Genomic DNA, 25,652 nt, shown 5'->3' on the forward strand with positions numbered 1-25,652 from the left:
GTCAGAAAGAATTTGGTCTTTTGAGTATAATAATAGAAATTCCTAGCATGACTGATATATAAGCCAGAGATTCTGCTTTGTGGATGTCCATAATTAATTCCTTACTTATCTTTTTTCTTTTTTGTCCTTTGCATGAACTCGTATAATTTTTTGGTAGCTAATGCCACAGTATTACATTTTTTAATGACATATTACATCGAATACAAACAAAATAGATGCCAATTTGTTTTTCTTATCTCTTTCCCAACTATCCCTAACTCATTATTCTTAATTTATTAATAACAAAATACCAGTATAGATATATTAAATGCTGCACCTTGTTAGTAAAGTGGGACACGTACGATTTATCTGTATTCTAACGCATAACATAAGGGCTTCATGGCTAATAAAAATCTGAGTATTTTGCCTAGTGCCTAATGAAGGACAGGGTAGACTGATGTGAAACCTGCAACTATATCAAGCTGTTTATTGTTGTATTGATGCAAACACAAACAGCTAAATCATTCTTTGTTTGGTTTATATGCCGCCTCTAACCTTGATGCAAAGTACAAAAAACAACAAAATTCATGGCACATGTATAAAATAACAGGATGGAAATTAAATTAAATATGATTTGAAACTCAATAAGGAGATTTACCTAGAGTGACCTTAATTAATTGAAAGGCCTTGTTCTTTTTAGTGCAACCATTTCCATCTTTTCTGCCATCTCCATAACTATCCTTCGGACAAGAGCAATAATAAGATCCATTTGTGTTAGTACAGATAACTTCACAAATAGTCTTCCCTGATTCCTCGCACTCATTTACATCTGGTAAATATATTAACAAGATAAAATATTACCTTAAGCATTATATGTATCATAAATTGAAAATAAAGTCGAAATGTAACTCACTTTTTTAATAGAAATTTAACTCACTTGTTTAGACCACATTTTCATATTGGTTATTGAATTTGATGATATTTCAATTCAGTCATCAGCTAATTGAAGGAGAGCATGGGTTGATTCAGTTCAATTCTAAGGCAACTTGGACCCATTTTTGGAACCAGAACTTATCTGTCAATATCTGTCCCAAGGTTGTTTTCTGGCCTTGGTAATTTCGAGGTTGGTTCCAGTTCTACCCATGGGAAATGTTCCTTATAATAATAATAATAATAAAAATAATAATAATAATTATTTAAAAACGTTTAGACTTCAATTTCAATGATGATAATATAATTTATAGTTCAAAATGTATCATTATGATTAAAATTTGATAAATATTATTGTCACGAACCCAATGGATTAACCGGTTTACTCCAACAGATAATAATAATAGTAATTATTATTATTATTATTATAAAAAAAATCATAAAAGCTTTTAGACTTCAGTTTCAATGATGATAATATAATATATAGTTCAAAATGTGTCATTATGTTTAAAATTTTATAAATATTGTCACGAGCCCAATGGATTAACCGGTTCACTCCAACTGATTTTCACATCAGCCTGGTGCATTCATGGGCATAGTTGGACTTCAGAGGACTTCTTCTCTTACTTTGGTTTGATGTTAGAGTGTTTTACGTAAATTTCCTAGAGAATAGCTCTAGTTTCTGAGAATAAGGAAAGGATTCTACACTAGTTGAATTTTCGTTGGTTTTTCTCATTATTTTTCTCGAAGTACTTAGTAATCACTTTATGTTCTTCTCTGAAGTAGTTGAACTGATCAACGATCTTTCAAGTTCCAAAAACACTTGAATTGGAGGGTGGGTTTCGTCAAACTAATCAATTATCCTTTCTGAAAAAGAAAAATAGGGAAGAAGAATACTTCTCCTTCACTAGCGGTAAAGACTAGCTTTGGCTCATGACAAATTAGTATTAAAGACATATATGGATCCTAACTATGAGAAACATTTCTCTTAGATTGAGGGATGCGTTAGATTCTTAGTGTCTATCCATGAATAGTTAATGAAGAAGATGAACTGGCTGAGAGTACTAATGATGTGATCTTGGCCTTACGTGTTTTGATAATAACAAGTTCATTGAAAGTATTAATGATGTGGCTAAGTATGCAGCCATTTTAAGTAATCTTCTTTGAGCCTCAATCATGTAAATGTAAGAAATCCACTAAAGATGAAGTGGAACTTCTACCTAATCAATTGCCTAAGCTTCATGGTCTCATCACCACCATCAACTTTCTCTAGTGATGATGATCCAACAACATTTAAACATGACAAGGCTACTAAAAGAACTAGAAGATTTGGATTTATTCAAATGGCTATCTTCTAGAATAACTCTTCAAGGAGAAAGGCAACCTTAGAGACCAATGGATAGAATAGTTTTGGTTGCTAGGCTTTCCTAGACTTCAATAAGTGATTATAATCTTAAAAATATATTTTGAAATCCAATGGAAGAGATTCCAAACCTTAGGATAAATTTTCCAAGGTTTTTAAGTGTAGGGTAATTTGTTAGGAAAGATTGTCCAAGTTCTATAGTGTAGTCGATTACTTAGAAATATATAGATGTCATTTGGCAGGCCTTTTTCAAAAGATCTTCTGGTAGATCTGGAAAACAAAAGACAATGTGAGTTTTTGCATTTACATCTTAGAAGCTTGAATACTATTTGGTTAAGGCACATCTTTCCACATGTCTTTCCATGAGAATATGAATTGAAAAAAGGCGAAAAGCTTCATTTGGAGCTTCCCAAAAATAATCTAAAATAGGTTTCCCACATCTTTTTGAGGCAAGGTTTGGTGTCTAGATCTTCTTCCAACCAAATAGGAAAAGACAAAAACTTGGGCTACCAGTCTTCTAAATAACCGACAACACAATGTATGAGGGTGGCCTTACATAAGTACACAATTCGACCAACCCAGGGATTGAATTTAAGTGTTAATTAAATTTAAGTGTTAATCATTTTCGCACAATAACAAAATTAATGTGCACCACTAAGGGATGAATATCCTAGAAACCAAACGTGAATCCAATTAAGCATGTCCTTGAATAAGATTAAACATGAGCATAATAAGTGAACATTCTAGAAAAGAAAATGAATCCACTAAGCACATTCAAGGACGAAAATAAACATGTGATTTAAATGACTAAAACAAAAGGGTGAAATTGGAGATAACAATTAACAAGAAAATTCTAAAATGATGAAAAGTTAGCTCACCTAAAATCTATAAATAGGGGCCCTCATGCCCATCTTGGGACCTTGGAAGCACTCTTGCTCCATCATCTTGATTTTAACCCATTTTCTCTCTTTCTTCTTCATCCATATGGGTATTTTTCCATCTTCTATGCAATCACGTACTGTTTTCTCTCTTATCACTAGAATTCCAACTCTTGTGAATTACATTGGCCCAATCCCTCACCGGAGGATATATAGGCAGCCCCTCCAGGGGTCTAACCACTACTTTCTCTTCCTTCTTTTTTCTCTCTTCTTCGTTCCGCAAAAGCTAATTTGGTTGCCTCTCTCATTGTTATTTATACTTTAGGGTAAAATATAACCCCCCGAGTTTTCTAACAATCTTATGAAATCTCTAGACTGTGGTTCCCACTTGCTTATCACCTAAAAGGAAACTAGAAAATGAAAAGAAAAAAGTAAGAAAGAAAGAAAATGAAGAAGAAAGAGAGAGAAAGAAGAAAAAAAGAGATGGGAAATTAAGAAAATGTGAAAAATAAATAAAACAGAACAAAAGGAGAAAAAATGAATGATGATTGGTTAGCTCAATTGAGACAGAGAAGTGGAAAAAATAGGGATAGGAGAGTGGTTTGCTTCGGTTACCACTTCAAGGGTAAATCTAGTACTTTAAGACAATTAATGTATTATGTTAGGGTTTTCGGCCAGAAAAAACTAATAAGAGTTAGGGAGGTATATGCATCATTTTTCAAAACTATAGGGGAGGATTCTATTCATATCAAAACATAGGGGAGATTTATATGATTGCTAGAAAACTCAAGGGAGGTTTTGTATTTTACCCTATACTTTAAGTAAAACATAAGTATAATGACTGGTATACCCTTACAGGGTGGTTAACATAAAAACACAATAAAGAAAACAAAAATGGGTAGATTAAATAGTTCTGAGAAATGGTTGTTAAATTACTTAAATAGTAAAAGGGTCGCTTAGAACAATTTAATAGGCATCTGCATGAAGTCTCTAGACTATGGTTCCTATTTGCTTGTCACCTAAAATGAAACTAGAAAATTAAAAGAAAAAAGTAAGAAAGAAAGAAAATGAAGAAGAAAGAGAGAGAAAGAAGAATAAAAGAGATGGGAAATTAAGAAAATGTGAAAAATAAATAAAACAGAACAAAAGGAGAGAAATTGAGTGATGATTGGTTAGCTCAATTAAGACAGAGAGGTGGAAAAAATAGGGGTAGGAGAGTAGTTTACTTCGGTTACCACTTCAAGGAATCTGATATTTTAAGAACATTAATGTATTACATCAGGGTTTTTGGCTAGAAAAACTAATAAGAGTTAGAGAGGTATATGCACCATTTTCAAAACTATAAGGGAGGATTCTATTCATATCAAAACACAAGGGAGATTTATAAGATTGTTAGAAAACTCAGGGGATGTTTTGTATTTTACCGTATACTTTAAAGAAAACATGTATAATGACTAATATGCCCTTATAGGGTGGTTAACATAAAAACACAATAAAGAAAACAAAAATGGGTAGATTAAATAGTTCTGAGAAATGGTTGTTAAATTACTTAAATAGTAAAAGGATCGCTTAGAACCATTTAATAGGCATCTGCATGAAGTCTCTAGACTATGGTTCCTATTTGCTTGTCACCTAAAACGAAACTAGAAAATTAAAAGAAAAAAGTAAGAAAGAAAGAAAATGAAGAAGAAAGAGAGAGAAAGAAGAATAAAAGAGATGGGAAATTAAGAAAATGTGAAAAATAAATAAAACAGAACAAAAGGAGAGAAATTGAGTGATGATTGGTTAGCTCAATTAAGACAGAAAGGTGGAAAAAATAGGGGTAGGAGAGTAGTTTACTTCGGTTACCACTTCAAGGAATCTGATATTTTAAGAACACTAATCTATTACATCAGGGTTTTCGGCTAGAAAAACTAATAAGAGTTAGGGAGGTATATGCACCATTTTCAAAACTATAAGGGAGGATTCTATTCATATCAAAACACAAGGGAGATTTATAAGATTGTTAGAAAACTCAGGGGATGTTTTGTATTTTACCCTATACTTTAAAGAAAACATGTATAATGACTAATATGCCCTTACAGGGTGGTTAACATAAAAACACAATAAAGAAAACAAAAATGGGTAGATTAAATAGTTATGAGAAATGGTTGTTAAATTACTTAAATAGTAAAAGGGTCGCTTAGAACCATTTAATAGGCATCTGCATGAAGTCTCTAGACTATGGTTCCTATTTGCTTGTCACCTAAAACGAAACTAGAAAATTAAAAGAAAAAAGTAAGAAAGAAAGAAAATGAAGAAGAGAGAGAAAGAAGAATAAAAGAGATGGGAAATTAAGAAAATGTGAAAAATAAATAAAACAAAACAAAAGGAGAAAAAATGAGTGACGATTGGTTAGCTCAATTGGGAGAGAGAAGTGGAAAAAATAGGGGTAGGAGAGTGGTTTTCTTCGGTTACCACTTCAAGGGTAAATCTGATATTTTAAGAAAATTAATGAATTACGTTAGGGTTTTTGGCCAAAAAAAACTAATAAGAATTAGGGAGGTATATACACCATTTTTCAATAGTATAAGGGAGGATCCTATTCATATCAAAACATAGGGGAAATTTATAAGATTGTTAGAAAACTCAGGGGAGGTTTTTGTATTTTATCCTATACCGAAAGTAAAAATATAAGTAAAATGATCGATATGCCTTTATAGGGTGGTTAACATAAAAACATAATAAAGAACACAAAAAACACTATCTAAAGACTCAAAATATATGCTATGGCCCCCACTCCTTGATGCAACAATGAGTGAATACATAATAGCTATGTGACACATGTTCCAGTTATTTTATTATCTTTGTCAAAATAAATAAAAATAAAAAACAACACAAGATGAAAACGTAAAAGAATCCAAACTCCTAACACGTTTAAGTTTTCCTTTTTCATTGTTTTTTTTATTATTTTGACAAAGATAATAAAATAATGGATAATTTCTGTCTAATGAAGCAAAAATGTTTGGATAAGAAACACATTAACTGAAACATGTGTCAGACCAGTTTGTACCTTTCCATCAAAGGAAATAAAAAATAAAATTAAATGAAAGTAACAAGTAAATTCGTACCTTGGCATCCATTGGGGAGATAAGGATTCCCTTTATAACCTTTAAGACAATGACAAAGATATCCAAGTCCATTTGCGGAGTCATGACAGTAGGAGTTCCTCCCGCAAGCATAGTCTGTGGCTGTTCTTTGTGCTTCATTGCAAGTGTTGTTTCTAATTGCCCAGTCAAGTACTATCTCAGTTCTGATCCCAACGTTCATAAGGTATTCGACATCATTTCTTAAACTCCATAAGAAGGATGCATTTGAACTGAACCATTCTTGGTCAGAAAGAAAAGCATAGCTACATTTGCTGATATTCCAGGCGTTGCTGGTTGTGTCGCTGTAGTTTTCAAGCCGTAGAAGAAATGTATCAAGATCCTTTGGTATCGCTGTCTGGCAGCATCCAATGCCATCACAAGATGACCCCGTAACTTCTATAGCAGAAGGACAGAATGAAATGCACCCACTCTGGACCTTCGTATAATTGGAATCAGACATGAGAGCAAGTGTGTCACAACCCATAGCCGTGAATTTATTTCTTGTGCTAGAGAATCTGTATACACTTGGCAATACGATGCCTATGCTGTACTCCGAGAATTGGTCTTCTCCCAAGGAACAGTAAACAGCAGCCCACATGGAAAACTTCAGTTGGCCTTGTAGTGATATGTCCAAAACATACTTATTGCCATACTCTCTGAAATTATTCCCATACATCTCCAGCTGAGGAGGGTCAGTGGCTTCGTTGCAAAACAACTTAAACTCATCTCTGAAGCAAGTTGGATCATCTCCTACCAAGCCAAACGGATATGGGATGCTAACGCTCCCGCATTTATTCCGACACCCGGGCTTTGTATCTAACGATGACAACGCTGTAATTGCCATCATCGTTTTTTAGCTGCTGTTGTAACAGAAGCAAACCGAAGCGTTTCCCTAGTTTACTTTATGTTGTACCATATTACTACAATACTGGCGGGGACCCGTGCGGTGCACGGGAAAAGCGAAATACAATTTTTGATAAATTATTGTAATTTATTTAATTTTATGTAATTTATTTAGTTTTATCTTATTTGATAATTTGAAGTATTTATCATCCTAAATTCTATTAATTTTTGGAATTTAGTGGTTATTTTTGCAAATTTATATTAATTTCTGGTAATTTATTTATATGCTAATTTCTTGGTAAATAGATACTAATGTATTATGTCACCTCACAAGGTAGTCTTATGTGATTTCCTTAGATCTGTTACAAATACCACTGAAAAAGTGGCGTGTACCCACTTTCTCGCAAATGATTCGATTTCGTGATATAATTTCTAAATGTGTACTTATTAACTTGGTTACCACGAGCCTAAATATACATGGTGCAACCCTCGGCATATATTTTTTTTAAATTAATTTTCTCATAATCTTTGGCATGTATGTATTAAGGCCTTGTTATAAGTGAATTTATACATTTTTTACCTTGGAAATAGGTATCACTCGGAGATGGGTATCACTTATTCGACTGATATCAAAAAAATTTACTTTTTTGATCTTTACATAAATCTGAAATAAAAATATAGAATTCTTAATCAATAGAAACCAAAATTCCATGGGAAAATGCCCAAGATAATTTATTTGAAAAATGTGAGTTTGTAAAACGGTCTCTAAAAAATTCTTGTGGCTGTGATATGCACACCATCAAGAGAAATATTATCCACCTTGAGAAACAATTGGCTCTGCTGCTGCAGAACTCATCATGGCTGAGTAGGGAGTAATTATATTGGAGATAATGAGCCTGGGTCCAATGCAAATATGATGGGATTGCAATACACGATTTTTTCATGTTCTTGCTTCTAAGAGGAAAAAACGAAATAGTATTACTGAAACATAATGATGGATCGTGGATTTCAACCTTGGAACTAATTTCATCTATGTTATCTCAATATTTTGAAGAGCTCTCCACTATTTCTAATCTTTTTCATAATTCTTCATCTGATGCTAACATTGAACTCCTTTAAGGTCCCATGTCCAGATGGTATACAAGTATGTGTGTATCAGAGGTGATAAAACACTACTTGTGATTTTTTTTTTTTTTTGATGATATCTAGTAATTCAGGTTAAGCATATTTCACTTAGGACTGCAAATAGATTGGATCAAATATGTTATTGGATATCGGATTCAAACGGTTTTCCCGTTTGAGTTGAACAATCTACCCATTCCGACAAAAAAATAAAAAAATTTTAAAAAAGTTAAAAAATTAAAAATTGGTCAAAACCGTCTGAACGGTTAACTGGCCGGTTCAGCGGTTTGTTGACTAAAATCAATGGTTTTGAAAAAAAATGAAACTGGTTTCCAATTTTTTCAGTCTGGTCATCCAGTCTGATCCGATTTTGAAAACCATGAAAATATATGTCTGAAGATTTAAAAGACTTTAGACCAATTGGTTAAAACAAAGTTCAAAGTAGATACAGTGTGATACGCCGATAGGGCATATCAGCCTGTAGTAGCTCTTTTTCTAAGTTTTATTTATTTTTTTAAATATCAATTCAGATAGGTCGATTTAAGTACCGGTTACCCCCTTGAGCCAGCCCTGATTCGATACAACTCTATAAAGATGTACCGAAAAGAGATAAATACAATACATATCGACTGATACGGGCCCATACATAACAATTTTTTAAACCTTTGGATTAAGCAACATTCTTTACAAGGTAGATTGCTTTTACCTCATGGTGTGCCTGGGGATGCGGGTCTGCTTTGAAAAACCCAGGCCTCTACATCCTTATAATATATTCAAAACATAAAACAAATATTTTCAAAGATTCCAACCTTAAAATTATCAAATAGCTTCATTAGATAGATATGCTTTTTTCTTCTTTTGTCTTTTGTGCAGACAGATCTTGAAAAGCACAAAAGTTGCTTTCGATATTTTAGAGTTCAGATTTATTAAGCACCACTAAAGCATATTTTATAGCATATGTCTTATTTTGTAATTTCCCATTTAAAGTTAAAATAAAAGAAAATCATTTTAAAGCAAATTCATACCTTGGCACCCATCAGGGAGATAAGGATTTCCAGTATAACCTTCCATGCAGTGGCAATGATATCCGGTACTTTGATTGAAATTAGAGCAGTAAGTATTGTTTCCACATGCATAATTATCTCCTTTATCACATGTCTTCCTTTCAATGGACGAGCCAGTTGCTTCATGTAAAATAAATAAGTTTTCTCAAAATAATTTTAAATTAAATAAACGAAAATTTGTGTGGTTAGTATCATTTAGACAATACAACTGTATAAGCTAGATAAAGAATGGGCACTTCATTTCTTGTGTGTTTATTAGGACCAATGTTTTTAACCCGCCCTTGACTCTCAACAGTCAAACTGTCACGGATTAAGATTTTGGGTATGGTTTTCCTAAAATCCGACTTTTGGTAAAACATCATTCGATTAGGCATTCATTCATTGACTTGTTTAACTTAGGGTCCGTTTGGTTTATAGTTAGAATCGGAATCGAAAATCTTTAGAATCGGAATTGAATTGGTCCATTCCTATAGTCTGTTTGGTTCAAATAAGAATGAGAATGGAAATTAAAATCAGCAAGAATTGGATTTCAATTTCACAGGAGGGCAGGGAATAGCCATTCCCTCAAATGGGGGAATGTCATTCCAGTAGGAATGGAAATGGGATTCCGATTCCGCCCAACCAAACAATTGGAATCGAAATAGCCCATTCTAATTTTGATTCCAGACCCCTATTCCTGCAAACCAAACGGACCCTAATGTATGAGCAGTATTGTTTAAACCATAATTTTGTTCTTAGCTATCCAATTGGGGTGATCTTTATATTGATTTGGAGTAATTTTTTGAATTTTACCTGTCTTAAGGAGCCAAATGTACATTTTGTTGATCCTACGTATTTCAATGATAACAAATCCATTGAGAGTGTGCTAATGGTTTGTACTAAGTATGGAACTATTCCCATTGAGCTAAAAATGAATAACAAATGTTAAATGAAACAAAGGCAATATGAAACATTGGGCTATTGTCAATCTTTGATGAATTTCTCTAGAAAAAAAAAGTCATAGGCTATGTTTAGTTCACTACTCTAGGCCTCATTTTTTTAATTTTTTTCATTCTAAGCAAAAATGGACAAGAATTACTAACATTAGAGTGTTTGGTTAAAAAATTCTTCCCATGGGTTTCATTATTTTTAAAATGAAAAATCAACCTATAGTACAAAATTTGACACATCTTGCAACATGAAAAATAATCATGCCACATCTTACTCATTGTTATTCTTTAAAGAAACTCTATATCATTGGTTGTTAATCACCATCTTAGGTTTACGAAACCACCAACATAATTGTTTATTGGTGGACTATCAGGAAAATTTATGTTAAAGGGCATTGGTCGCCGACCATCCATTGGAAAACATTTATGCGACTATTTTGGAAACCTAGGTTAGCAGTTTATGACTGCTAACACAATGTTGATTAAGAATAAAAATAAGCAACATTAGGCACTCACCACTTTGAAAAGAATTCATTTTTAAGATAAAAGTGTTTGGTTCACAGTAATATTTTCTCATTCTACTCATTTTTACCCATTCCTATCCATTTTATAATTTTATCTTGGGTAAGAATGAAAACAAAAATGAGAATTGAACCAAATATGACCTTAGCTACCATTACATGAAAGAAGAAGAACAAAATTGAAGTCCAAGAATCTTTTACTATAATATATCTTGTCTTTGACTTATTATAATTCAAAAGCTTGGAGTGCACACAATAAGCTTAATGCTGACAAATCTTAGTAAACTAGAACCTTAGAGACTAATGGTTAGAATATGTCTAGTTCTTAGGTGTTCTTGAATTTAAAATTTTGCTTATTAGAAGCCTAAGGGATAAATTTTTTGACAATTGAGAAGAATATATGCAAGGTTCTAAGGTTTTGACTAGTAAGGAGTCAACCGCCCAACATGATGAGCCAACTACCTTTGATAGTTGAGACATGTATTAAGAGGACAATGTTGATGAGTCGACTACTCATTCTAAAGAGTTGACCACCTAAAGTGTTGAGTTGACTACCCTTCATTGCAAAGAGTTGTGGTCAAGTCATTAGTTATCTAATAGAGTGGGATTAGTCAACTAATAGAGAAAAAAGAATGCCACCCATAACTAGTAGTGAACAAGTAGTGAAAATTTAACCTTTTGAAGGCTAAATGGTTAGTTAATTCATTTCATATGCCATATATATTTTAGGGATAAGTTAACATTGCTAAGAATGGCTTGAAGCAAACTCAATGACACTCTAGTAGTCATAAGGTCTTAACATCTATAAAATAATATTTGTGATGATCCTATGTGTTTTGATGATAACAAACTCATTGATAGTACTAAATGTATATCTAAATATGCAGTTAACCTTTATTAAACTTCTCTATGTCAAAAATGTATTAAAGATAGAATGCCATAAAAGATGAAGTGGAAGCTTTGTGGTGTTGGTTGTTTGCAATTCAAAGTTGTCAACACCACCACCACCACCACCACCACCACCATCATCATCATCATCATCATCATCGTCACTCATACAAGGAAAATCCAAGCAATTCAATCATCAAAACTAATGAAGAACTTAAATGTTCTTGAAGCTACTCAAAGAACACTTAAATGTTCTTGAAGCTACTCAAAGAACATTTGATTCAAATTCGGAATTACATTTAACAACATTACATCAAAACTAATGAAGAACTTAAATGTTCTTGAAGCTACTCAAACAACATTTTATGGTGCACTTACTAGATGCTTTATAGGATAGAACTCAGCCAATCAACCTTAGAAACCATAAACTCAAATATAAAAATCAAGAAAATACATGTGTATACACCTCTTTTTGTACCCTTTAGTCTTTCTGCATCACTTCAAACTTCAAGCATGGTTCAACTAACCTCTCATATTCAATGAAGTATTAAATAGTGTTATTACCAAAAGTTAATAAATACCGTTAGTAAATTATCAAAAATTAATAAACATTGTTATTAATTAACTCATTAACAACATTTTATAGAAATTGAAAACTCTTTATCTAATTTCTATAAAATTCGGAATTACATTTAACAATTACCAAAAAGTATAAAATTTATTTATTGTTGTTATTATAATTAATAACCAAATACAAATGAGAGAACAAAATATTATAATGTTAGAAAATGAAATTATTAATTAATTTATATTGAAAAATAAAAGATAAATTATTTAATAATAATTTAAAATAATTCAATAAATCCACATAGTTATACAAATGTAATAAAATTTTCAAAAATATTCATAAAACTACATTTTTGTAAAATAAAATTTTTGAAATTAAAATATATAAAGTATGTGAAAGTTTATTTAAAATGCAATAAATAATTATTGAAAATTATTAGAATATTTTGGAAATTTTAGGAAAATTTATTACATTTGATAGATTTTGGAAAACCATTGAAAATTTATGTAATTCTCATTGCAAATTATTGAAAATTATTAAAGATAAATGACTATGGGAAATGGAAAACTATAATTTTAATAAATAATTACACAAGTTATTAAGAAAAATTAGTATAATATGGGAAAAAGGAAATTATTGGCTAGTTTATATTAAAAATTATAAGATAGATTAGTATAATTCTATTACTATTTAAAAAGAAAGTAAATTATTTAATAAAAATTTAAATAAATTTGAATATATTTTCAAAATTACACACGCACAATAAATTTTCTAATATTTTCATGAAATTACATTTTTGAATATTAAAGACAATTTAGTGTACTTTTAGAAATTTACCATGTGGTTGATACTCAATACATCCTTTTGATCACTTTTATCATCAAATTGAATATTGGGTTGACGAGGACAGTGTTTTCAAAACTGGATCAAACCAGATGGTTAGACCGAAAAAATTGGGAACCAAACACTGTTTTACCTCAAAACCGTTTTTTGTCCAAAAACTACTTATTTCATTAGTGAACCACTGAATTGGGTAGTAGAATCGTCAACCCAGATAACAGTTTTGGCCTTTTTTTGTTTTTCTAATTTTTTTGTTAAAATGGGTCATCGTTTGACCTTAGAATGGTTCCGTATCCGAACTAATTTTAAAAACCTTGGACAGGGAGTGGGTGTCTTGCCTTGAGTTTGGCTTGGTGTGTGGCATGGCCTGGCCCAAGGCCCAACCCAATGGATCAGCCCAACCCACGGCACAACATGGGCCTGTATGGGCTCAAGTCGTGGGCCGTGTCGAACCGCCCCCCCACCCCAAATTATCCTAGATGAGGGAGGCACGGCCTGAGATGCCTCGTGGTCTAGCATGGGACAACTCGCACTTTATTTAGGCCACATGTGGGTCGTGTTGTGCTAATCCAATACGACCAAATTTACACCTCTACTTAAACTTGCTCAATATTGGGGATGGGGTAGGGAAATTTGAGGATTCTCTATCATTGATGCGGAGTGGGGTGCCTTGCCCCTGAACTCACTCGACATTGAGGAGTGGTTACCTTGCCCTGAACTTGCATGACATTGGAGACGGGGCAAGGATGGTGTGCCCTATTCTGAACTCACCCCGTTGTTATTCCTATATAATTGTTAATTGTTAGTGAAATTAATAAAAATGTTAACTTTTATAATTATTTTTATTTATTTAAAATTAATCAAAACTTCATTTGAAAATAATAAAAAGAATAAAAATTCTTATAATTACTACAAATTATTAATAAAACTAAATTTATTAAAAAATATTTATTTATATTCAATTAACAATAATTATTCTTTTATAAATCAACACAAAATGAAAAATAAAATTATTAAGTCTTTCAGATTTTACCGTATGCACGGGTCCCTGCTAGTTAATTAGTAAAGAAAAGAAAAAAGATATAATGTACAGGGGAGGGGCTCAATGGAAGAAGCCTAAGGACAAGAGAATCCCGGAAAGAACTCAATTAACCAAATCGAATCCCAATTCAGTTCCAACAGGCCAAGCCAACACTAGTCCAACACAACAAACACATATCGCCCCAAAGAAGGAACCAGCAGATCAAAGCCGATAAAAGTAAAACGACAAAAAATCAGAAAACCAAAGGGCTTGTGCTTTTGAGTTTTGAAAGCACAAATCCTAAAACATATTCAAATGTAATTCTTGAATTGATCAATTAGTCATCTTTTCTTCTTAATTTAAAATTCTTGATTTGTGGATTCATACCTTGACATCCATTCGGGAGATAAGGATTCCCATAGTAGCCTTCCATGCAATGGCAAAGATATCCACGACCATTTGTGGAATTAGCACAATAGGTGTTCTTTCCGCAAGCGTAACCACTCGTTCTTGCTTGTGCTTCCTCGCAAGTCAGATTTCTAATTGCCCAATCGAGTACTAATGGACTTCTGATCCCAGTTTGTAGTAGGGACTCCACATTGTTTCTCATATTCCAAAGGTCAGACACATGTGAAGTTATCCAATCCTGGTCCGATAATAGGGAAATCGCGCATCTGCTGATATTCCAGGTATGGTTGAAGTTGTTAGAATTCAGTATGTAGGAATAGTAGGAATTGATATCCTTCGGTATTGAGGTCTGGCAGCATCCAAGACCAGCGCAAGGTAAACCCGTCACTTTGGTGTCGTGCACACACTCTGAAATGCAATCGACGTGGAGCACGAGAAAATCATTAGGGTCAACGACAAAGCCATACATGTCGCAACCGATTGTCGTGTACCTGTTTCTTGAATCAGAGACCCTGTACGCATTTGGAAGTTTGAGAGTTGTCTCATTCGCTATCAAAACTTGGCCCAGCCCCATGAAACAAAGAACACTTGCTCCAATGGTGGTCGTCAGTTGGCCTTCAAGCGATATGTTCAAGACGGGCAGATCATCTTTTGTCTGCAGTGGAGTCTGATTCGTTGTATTGCATATCAACTTGAAGTCTTCGTCCAAGAAACAGTTTGGATCCTCTCCAACTCCAAACGGGTATGGGATGCCGAGGTTTCCGCACTTCTCCTGGCAACCAGGCTTTGTCTGGGAAATTTTCGACGCTTCCGCTGCCGCCTCCTCAGTCATCAAAAGTTGCAGTAAGATCAGTTGAAGCAACATCAGCCAAAGCATCTCCTTCTTCCCTCTTTCTTTTCTTCCGTGTAATTGTTTGATAAGAAGATAATTGGACAGAAGGAATGGTGAACCCTATCTTTCTATCGTTAAGTGATTTAAGTTTGTTGAATTCAAATATTTATAGATTTCATCAATACTAACAATAATAAATAATTATTTTCTATTAATATTTAAGCAATTTTTATTTTACTTTATTATACTTTTAATTAATTTTTCATACTTTTTAATGGATGCACCCTTTCTCTACCCGATCACAACCGGCTTTAAATACGTTGTTGACTTCTTAGGCCAATTCTCTATTTAGCCCATAAATGATAATATGAAAATATGGAGATATTTTCAAACGTACAGCTGTAATGAGGCGTGATTGCGTGAATAGGTATAGCCGTATAGGTAGGAGACCTAAATTCGTTTTGTAACAGATGGATCAAGCATCCCAATGGGCCCATCCATTACTATTCCATTTGAGTTCCCAAACTCCACATGTCCGATAGTGTTCTCTTGGTCTTATATCTCCGGGTCTTGATTTAACTGCATTCCTTCTTAGCATTTTCATCACATCTCAATATTATCACTCACCACCTATCTTCTATCTTCTAGTGAATAGGATGAGTTAGTCTGGTTTTAACCTTTTTTTTTTTTTTTACCTTTAATGTTGCTTGATTCATCATCTCCTTCTTATATTTTTTATGTTTCCAGCAATGATGGATTGGAGGTTTGTTGCTTATAGTAAATTTCACCCTAAAATCAAATTGAAATTCCTTTTACTTCTGTAAATAAAACTGATAGAAATAACTCAATTTAGACTTCAAACTCTAAAAGAGAGATCAAATTAATGTTGAAACGCAAAAGGAGACCAGTTTATAAAGGGTATGTATGTATTATACGTGTGTATATGTATGTATGTATGTATTTCTACTCATTATTTTTTTATAAAGGGTAAATTATAAATTACCACCCCATACTATGGTATATTAACACAAAAACCCTATAAACTTTCATATTCCAATACTTTGCCCACTCCCTGTTAAATGGAATAATAAAGAATGTTAATTTACTAAAGTTCCCTTTCAGGATTCATATGGGCAAAGGATGTCGTATCAAAAATGAAAAGGATGAACAGGGCAAAGCAACTAATATCACTTTCATCAACAATGTATTCATGATTAAACTGATTTATGCTTGAAAAGGATAAATAAATCACTTTCATCACTTTCATCAACTAATATCACTTTCATCAACAATGTATTCATGATCAAACCTGAATAGGGCTGCAGGTGGATCGGATTATTTAAGACATTTCCTGTTTAGTCATAAAATAAGATTCATGTTTTAACTGAATATTGCTTGAACTGCTCGTTAAAAATTAGGATCAACTTTAATTGATTTGGGGTTTAAATTCCTAGTTATGCTATATATATATTTTTTCCAGGGGTGGAGCTAGGATTTTTTATTGAGGGGAGATAAAACGTAATAAATATGGATAGGGGGCCAAAAGATGGGAAACATAGATAGGAGGGGCAAAATATACGTGAGATTTAAATAGCTAGTATGTGGATTTTTAAGGCATGGGGGGGGGGGGGGGGGCATGGCTCCCCTTTGCCACCCTTGGCTCCGCCTCTATTTGTTTTCTATATTTAGTTTTTAAAATTTATTCTAATTTTATATAGATTATTGATACGTTAATGGAATCAGATTCAAATTAGATAACTCTATATGTAAACAAGGTTCTAAATATCGATACGCCCGAAACGCCCGTATGGGCGCATCGGGCGGTATTGATAGTGTTTTTTTACTTTTTTTTAATTTTTTTCAAAACCAGTTCAGGGGCCGGTGTAAGGCTCCTCCACCCCCTGAACTGGTCAGAACCCCAATACACCCTCTATAGGGGTGTATCGGGGTGCTCTCGATATGATACGTATTGGCCACGATGGCTTTCCTAGAACCATGCTTTATCATAGTTTTGAAACCTCTCCTAAATCGTGCTGTTATTGGCCACATCCGATGGCTTTCCTATGTTTTTATGCTTAAGGGGCATTTTTGTCCCACTCAAGTGTTAGAAACTTCCCCCAGGTGGGAAAGGTATTTATCCACCTAGAAGATGGGTATCGCTTACCCGAGTAAGTGGTATCTAGGAAAATAAACTTAACCTGATCCCCACATTAATTTGAAGAAAGAACATGGGATTTTTCGTCAATGGGGAACCAAAATCCCATTGACCTACTTTCCTCCTCTCAAAATCCAAAAAAAGAATGCCCCTAAAGGATAAAAATATAAGAATATTTTGACCTCTTAACCTCAAAAACCACCAACCATTCATGACCAAATGTGTTGGTTTTGTGAGAACTATTGATTGCTAGCATTGTTTCGATGGCAGACCACTCTTTTCTGTTGTACCCACTATAGGTAGGCCCCTGTTTGCATTGTGGTTGCTAAGTCGAGCAACTATTGCAGAAAATCTAGGTGAAGGAGCTGTAATAATGTCAGATTCTGGATACTTTGACAGTCCGACCAAGATCCAACCCAAAAGTCATTTACTTCCCTTTTCCAGAAATTATGCCATTAGTAATTCTCCCTAATAATTAATTCATTGTAATTTATGAGGACCCTCTCTAATGACATCTACTTTTGGCTATTGTTACTATATTCTGTTTGTTGATGATTTTAGTTGTTATAGTTGGATTTTTCCTCTCACTTGCAAATCTGAGGCCTTTGCTATGAATAAGGTTTGTTAGTTCATGCAAAACCCTACTATTGTTCACTGGGCTGATGCAAAGAGGATTCTTCAATACCTCAAAGTAACAATCATGTATGGTTTGCTTCTTCAACCATGCCCTACATTCTTTCTTGTTGCTTACTCTGATGCTTATTGGGGTAGTTGTCTCATGGATCATCGCTCTTAGAGTGGTTATTGTGTGTTTCTTGGTTTTAATTTAATTTCTTGGAGCTCCAAAAAACAACCCACAGTGGCTCACTCTAGTATTGACTCAAAACATTGCAGCTTAGCCTCCGCACCTGCTGAGGTTTTGTGGCTTCATGTGCTCCTCCAAGAAATGAGTATCTCTCTCTCTCTGCAACTCTTTTGATATGGCGTGACAATATGGGGTCTAAATTTATTGCTAATAATCCAGCACTTCATTCTCATTCTAAACACATCGAGTTGGATATTCACTTCATCTGGGAAAAGGTTGCAACGAAGCTTCTTGATGTTCGGTACATACCCTCGGCTAATCAGATAGCAAACATTCTCACCAAGCCCCTTGGTTTTATGCAATTTGAGGTTCTTCATCACCAGTTCACCGTTTCTCCCTCAACTGCGCTTGAGGGGGGTGTAAGCGATAACGTGCATGGCACATGCATGTATCCGGTGCATGACGCATGCACCCAAGACTCCTACTTCATTTCATCTTGTAAACTCCTATTCATTCTTATACTGTAAATATCTCTCCTACTGTACGTCCTTCTTGTAGATAATCTTTATCCCTGTTGATTATCTTTGTAAAGGATAAACCTATCCTAGTAAGATAAGGATTATCCTAATTAGGATTACATCTAACCTATCCTAATTCAGATAGAACTTTACTATTCTTATACTCTATATATAAACCATCAAGGAGAGTCGAATATCATTGATTTGACCATTGTTCTCAATTCTCTCTCTCTCTCTCTTATTACTCTCATATTAAACAGTCAATTATTTAAATATTCCATCTCATGTATTTAATAATTAGCTCATAATTAAAACTATCCAATCAAAGAAGTTATTGAAAAATATTTTATATTTATTTTGGAAACTATTTAATATTTTAATAAGTATTTTGTAATTATCCATTATTATAATTTAAATAAAAAATTATTAAATAACCCTTTATTTCAACATTCTATTTCACTTATTTAATATTTACAAATATTCAATCAAATAATCTACCAAAAATTATTTAATAATTATTTTGGGAAAATCATAATTTACAAATTAATAAATAATTATTAAAAATTCCAAAAAATAATCTACCACAACATAATAAATAGTCCATTATTTACTAACTTTCACATAATTAATAAATTTCCAAACTTTCATCCAATTATTTCTGTAATTTTTAAATAACTATGATTAAATTAATTATTTTAGTTTAACAATTATTGATTATATTTTTGAAATTAATTATTTATTGCTAAGTGTATAATTATAATCAGTGTAATTTACTGTAATTTTTATTGGATAATGTAATTACTAGTTTATATATTATATTTTCAGAAACCCTTTTATTACTTTTCATTGGACAATAAAAGAAAATTTAAAACAATCTTGGAAAATATTGGAAATTTTATTACTATAGTTAATAACCAAATGCAAATGGGGAAATAAAATATTATAATGTTGGAAAAGGAAATTATTGATTAATTTATATTGGAAAATGAAAGAAAAATTAGTGTAATTTTGTAAGTAATCTATTTGATAAAAATAAATATTTAAAATAATTTTCAATAAATCTCCTTAATTACATAAATGTAATAAATTCTACAAAAAATGCATAAACTATATTTTCTTAAAATAACATTTTGAAAAAAGATATATTATTGTACTCTTGAAAAAATTTGGTAACTCTATTTATATGTAGTAAATAATTATTAAAAATTATTGGAATATTTTGGAAATTTTAGGAAAATTTATTACATTTGGCAGATTTTGGAAAATTACTGAAAATTTGTGTGCTTTTATTGTAAATTATTGAAAATTATTAAAGATAAATGAGTGCGGAAAAAGAAAAACTATAATTAAACAAAAAATTAGATAAATTATTTTCGTTTTAAGGATAAATCAGTATAATATTGGAAAAGAAATTATCGATTAGCTTATATTAGAAAATATAAGATAAATTAGTGTAAGTCAATAAGTTTGAAAATTAAACAAAAGCAATAAATTTTCCAATCCAAAATTTTCATAAAATTATCTTTTTGAAAAATAAAGATAATTTAATGTATTTTTGGATATTTACCATGTGGGTGGTAGAAAATATATTTTTTATATCTTTTTTGTCATCAAATTGGACATTTGGATTTTTCCGTGCATTGCAGGGATCCTCACTAGTCACTTTTCTAAAACAAAATGTAAATGAATCACATTCAAATCCATCTTTACAACTATCAAATATCGAATCAAATTGGGATCACTCATTTCTTGTTGCATTGGATGCAGAGAAACCCCTATCTAATTTCATATAATCAGTTTATAGCCGTAAGTCTACTAAGCCTCAATTAATGAGGTTGGTTCTGGGGACTAGCTAATACTTACAAGACGTGTGTTTACTTGAGGCTGGATCTGGGTCTACCCCGACCAAGATCCTAACCCAATCCCTTGGCAACAGCTCTATGTTAGGAGAGAGGAATTATATGACATTTGAAAAGTTTTTTTTTTTTTCAGTAACATTTTGAAAAGAAAAAAAGTGATCCATTTCCATGGGAGGGGGTTATGTGGAAGGACTCTCCGATAAGGAATGAGAGGACACCATTTCCAAGAAATGGAAATAAACAGACCATGCAATTAATCCCTTCCAGATAAGGTAGAGAGAGACGGAGGGGACCAATGGAAATTAAAAGAACCGGCCCAAGACAGAAATTTTAAAAGACAAGAAGACTTGACTGGGAGATTTTGAATCTTCCTAATAACGTGAGCCTAAAGTTAATGCAAAAGCAAAGTCGATCGAATCACACACTTCCAGGCTTCTCCGAGTCAATCATTCATGGCACCAAATCCATTGACCTTGGATGGGTGGTTGTTCATTATTACAGACCAATTACTTGGACATTTATTATTTTTATTGATTTCATATTGTTACAGGGCCTAAGTCATTTTCAATTAGTTGGACATTTATTGTTACAGGGCCTAAGTCATTTTCAATTGGACATTTATTATTTTTATTTTATATTGTATCTAATTCTTTTTAACTATTTTGAAATTTAATTTAGTTCTAGATTTATGTATTGCCTTTTTTTTTTGTTGATTTCATATATTTTACAATCTACGTCTATACGAATGAAATCAATTTGAGCTTGGTGGCATTCTCACTGGGTTATTTGGACTCAGAAGTTTTGGATTTTATGGCAAAGATTCTATCTTCGGTGCCTAGGGTTCAACTAAGCTATGGGCTTCAATGAATACGACTAGGTCCTTTCTCGGTGCATTAAGCGACAAGATGATCCTAGTTGTGATGGTGGCCGGCTCCATCTTTCACACCACTTTCATTCTCTATGACATGTACAACTACAATGCAAGTATATAGAATGGATGAAACTTAAAAAATAATAATAATTATTCTTATTATCTTTGGAAAATTTATATTAATGTTGACTACTTTTACTAATTTTGTCATTTTAAATTAATAAAAAAATAATTTGAAAAGTAATTAATAACATTTTTATGTTTATTGACAAGTTTGTATTAATGCATATTAAATTTTGTTATTATTTTTTTTTTTGAAAATGCCCAAAGGCTGATCCATTCAACAATTACTCAGTAATATCAGATTTCAAAGAAGGAATCAGAAAAGTTATCATCTTAATTAGTTAATTAACTAATTGAGTTATAAATTAAGCTATCAGTTGTTAATTAATTAAGTTAATAAGTTGATTTTTAGTATTTCCCCATCCCCATCCCTGTTGGAGGGAAATCATCTCCATCCTCACCATGTCCCTGCAAGAATTGGGGAAATGAGGAAAACTGCTATCCTTAATCCCACATCCTTTTAATTTGTTTCTTATTAGTGATAGTGGCTTCTCTTCGATAGTTCCATTGGCTCTAGTTAGTGTCGTATATATATATATATTGATAAATAAAAGAAGAAACTTTCACTAAAAACATGAAGAAACAGATTGTTCTATACAAGGAGGCTGCTTCAGTAAACAAACTTTGAATCCAAACCTTTAGCTACATAAGCAAGTTCATGAGCAGCCCACTCATTGTCGTACTTGTCAATTTATATAAAAAAGAAAAATGTAATGGCGGGGCAAGGGGAAAGGTAAGTACACCGGTAAAAGGACGATCAGCATGGTCTAGGTCAAGATTTTATAGGGTATCAACACCATTAAGGCCTGCTTGGACCTAGCCTGACCCATAGCTCGGGCCTGCTGTTACCTGTTTGGGCCCAGTCCTAAGTTGGGCCAAGTTGGACATCCAAGCTGGCCCATATGGCTATATGTTTTAAAACTAAAAATTTAATTTAACTTTATGTTCATATTTACAAAAAAGACTATGCTGGAAAGACATGGATACCAGAGAAACCTAGAGGCAATCAAATGGTATCATAGAAAAAGTTGCTAATCAGATGGTGCTTTTCATAATTCATGGGGTTGCTTTGATTGGTCAAGAATCTTCCAGTACCATGCTTTTATGGTACCATTGATTTTTCCTACAAAAAAAATATATTTAAAAAGTTATTTGTGTATATATTAATACATAATACTATTTATACATGCCATGCATACTACAATTATATAAAAATATATTTACTAAAATGTTATACCATCTGGGTAAGATACTACAATTTTACAACACAAATGTAAGTTTATATAAATGTAGTATGCTTGGCATGTATCTAATACTATATGTGAGCTCCAATAAGCTTATGGCAAGCTCAAAGAATGAGTCACCACCCATATATTACAGGATATGGCCCTTATCATAGTCGCAAAGAAAATGACTTTGTTTTTGGAATAGGGACTTCATTTCCCATGGGAAGGGGCACTCAACCAAAGATTTTATATTCAAATGGATTAGGAGAATGAAAGTGTTAGGCACCCCTCTCTCCAAATTTCTGTAACAGCCCAAGATGGGAGTTCCTTAAGCTTAATTTCTAATGAAGACCAGTTAAATAGTAAGGACTTAGAATTCTGTGAAAAGTTCTCCTAACTTCTTCCAAAACTGGTTTGAGGAGATACCATCAGACATTAGGTACTAATTTCACTAAAAGCCTCTCCTCTCTACCTCTTTATCCCAGTCTAGAAGAAGTTGGAAATGTAAATTTTCTAAGTTTATACAACTTCAAACAACCTAGAGCTAAAGTGAAACAAGAATTATGAACTTTATGAGCTCAGAGGTTAGCTGAGAGCCGTTTATGAGCTAAGAGGTAAACTGAGAGGCTTACCTCTCATGTGTAATCTTGGCAAGGATTTTCCAATAGTGGAAGCTAGTTGAAATGGTGTTTGAACAAGTTCTTGAGCTAGTAGAGTGGTTCTAGTCGACCCTTTAATATTAAGAAGAATTTGAGACTATTAAAGGCCCAAAGAGCTTGTGCAAACCTCAAGTATGAAACACTATGGGCGGATTTGAAGTTTAAGACTTGAATACCTGGGGATTTCTTGTAAATGAGGCCTCTATAGAGGCTAGGAATGCTTCTAAAGAAAGGGAGGAAAACTAGAGCTAAACTTACCTACTTACAAATCTTGGGTTTCAAGAGTGTGCTTTCATTTCATGAATGTGGTAAGGATTTTCAAAGGAAAGGGTTTATAGTGCCTCACCCTCTTAAGGTCCCAGATTGGGATAGATGAAGGAGTTATTTAATTTGGTGCATCAAAAAAGATATTTTCTAGTTTAATAATCAAATAGGTGAATTAGGTCATGAAATTTGACATGCAAGAGGCTTCCAGGTATATAAACATAGTGGTAAGGTCTAATTGGTTAATTGAGGTTTGGATAATGGATATCTATTGTTGACAAGTTATAATCAATAAGATTTTAAAAAATAAAATCTTAACTTGATAATGGATCCAACAAGGGGATCTTGGGGTGAAATTTGGTGGGTATGTATTTTTAAATATCTTAATTCCAATGAAAGAGACAAATATTTAATAAGAAGTATAGATTCAATGATTTGGTTCAAGTCAAGCTTTTGGCTTATGGTTCATTAACTAATGAGAAGGCTTAAAATGGAACCTTGCTTGTTTTGTAAGAAAATGAAAGAATTTAAGGTTGAAATTTGATGAATATATTATTTTGAGGATTGTGGAGTTAGTGAGAGGGTTTGGTTGCTTGGGTTAAATTTTCTTGTGTGATTTAATCTTGAGCATCAAATTAGAACCTTTGTTGTTTGGACAATCAAACAAAAAAATTTAGTCACAAAATTCAATATGCAACTAAGGTTTAGTTTCCTAAGTCTAGGGATTGTAGTTGATTGGGGTATAAAAGCCTATATAGTGTCAAATATTAATCTGAATGTTCTAGTTAAGTAGAGGTTAAGTTTATTAATTAGTCATTTAATGTGTAGATTGTGCTATAAAGAGGAAATCATGGGTTTTGGCATGTTGCAGGTTTATTAGTTACGCTTTTAAGTTTTGTGGTCTCAAAAGAGGATATGAAGAGGTAGGGTGAAGGGACCAAACAAAAATTGGATTTTGATCTTGATGTAACAAGTTATTGAACAATAATGAGAAAGAATCATATAGGAATTTCTATGAGGAACAAGAAGATGGAAGAGAAATTTTGCTACTAGAATTTTAATCAAGGTTGTGATTGATGTACTGTAATGTCTTTGCTTTATAAGGCATAATACAAGACTTTGAAGTCAAATGCAACAACCATGGCTTTAATTTGAATATTTAAAGATCTCTTTCCCCCTTTTCTCTTTCAAATTATAACCAAGATATCCTTATGTATTTAGTTTGAATGATTATTTTCCTATTTTATTATTCTGGAGGTTGAATAATGGATGCTCATTAATTTTGCCCTTCTGATGATTTTTATTCTGAAAATTTTTGTCTCTTAAGTTAGTTATTTGATGAGTTTGACCTTTGACAATTTTGATGATTTAATTCTCTCTTTTTTAATAATTTTGATAATTTTTTATTTTTGTTATTTGATGTGTTCAATATTTAATGGTTTGATGGTTTGACGAATTATTATTACTTGGAAACTTGATTTGAAGATGAATTTTGATGCTTTTGATAGTTTTGACAATCTTTAATTTTTGATGTTTGATAAGTTGCAATGAATTTGATTTGATATGATTTAAGAAACCTAGTTCTTATGATGAATTTTGTTCTTGATAACTTTGACAAATTTGGTTTTTGACATTTAATGATCTAATAATTCCATGACTGTTTGACCTTGAGGATGTATTTTGATAATTTTCTTTTTTATTTTTGACATTTGATAGGTGCTTTTAATAGTTTTAACAATTTTTTTAATATTTTATGAGTTGCATTGCATTTGATCAAACTTGATTTTAATGATTTAATAGACTTGATTTTGATGATAAATTTACCAATTTCGATTTTTGATATTTAACGATTTGATTT

The 25,652-nt window shown here is 32.5% G+C and overlaps 1 protein-coding gene across 1 annotated transcript in view; it reads right to left on the reverse strand.

Annotated features, from left to right (window-relative positions):
* The window catches only part of LOC104589347 (uncharacterized), a 37,669-nt gene extending 22,230 nt beyond the window's left edge, over positions 1-15,439 (reverse strand). Inside the window, exons 1-4 of the mRNA XM_088888209.1 lie at positions 14,462-15,439; positions 9,269-9,427; positions 6,261-7,109; positions 638-808 (exon numbers count right to left, since the gene is read on the reverse strand). Of these exons, the coding sequence (XP_088744335.1) occupies positions 638-808; positions 6,261-7,109; positions 9,269-9,427; positions 14,462-15,359 (2,077 nt within the window). The 5' untranslated portion in view covers positions 15,360-15,439. The remainder of the gene's footprint in view (positions 1-637; positions 809-6,260; positions 7,110-9,268; positions 9,428-14,461) is intronic.
* Positions 15,440-25,652: the final 10,213 nt, after the last annotated feature.

This window comes from Nelumbo nucifera, chromosome 5, assembly GCF_055504915.1.
Source record: "Nelumbo nucifera cultivar China Antique chromosome 5, China Antique-T2T, whole genome shotgun sequence".
Classification (NCBI taxonomy): Eukaryota; Viridiplantae; Streptophyta; class Magnoliopsida; order Proteales; family Nelumbonaceae; genus Nelumbo; species Nelumbo nucifera.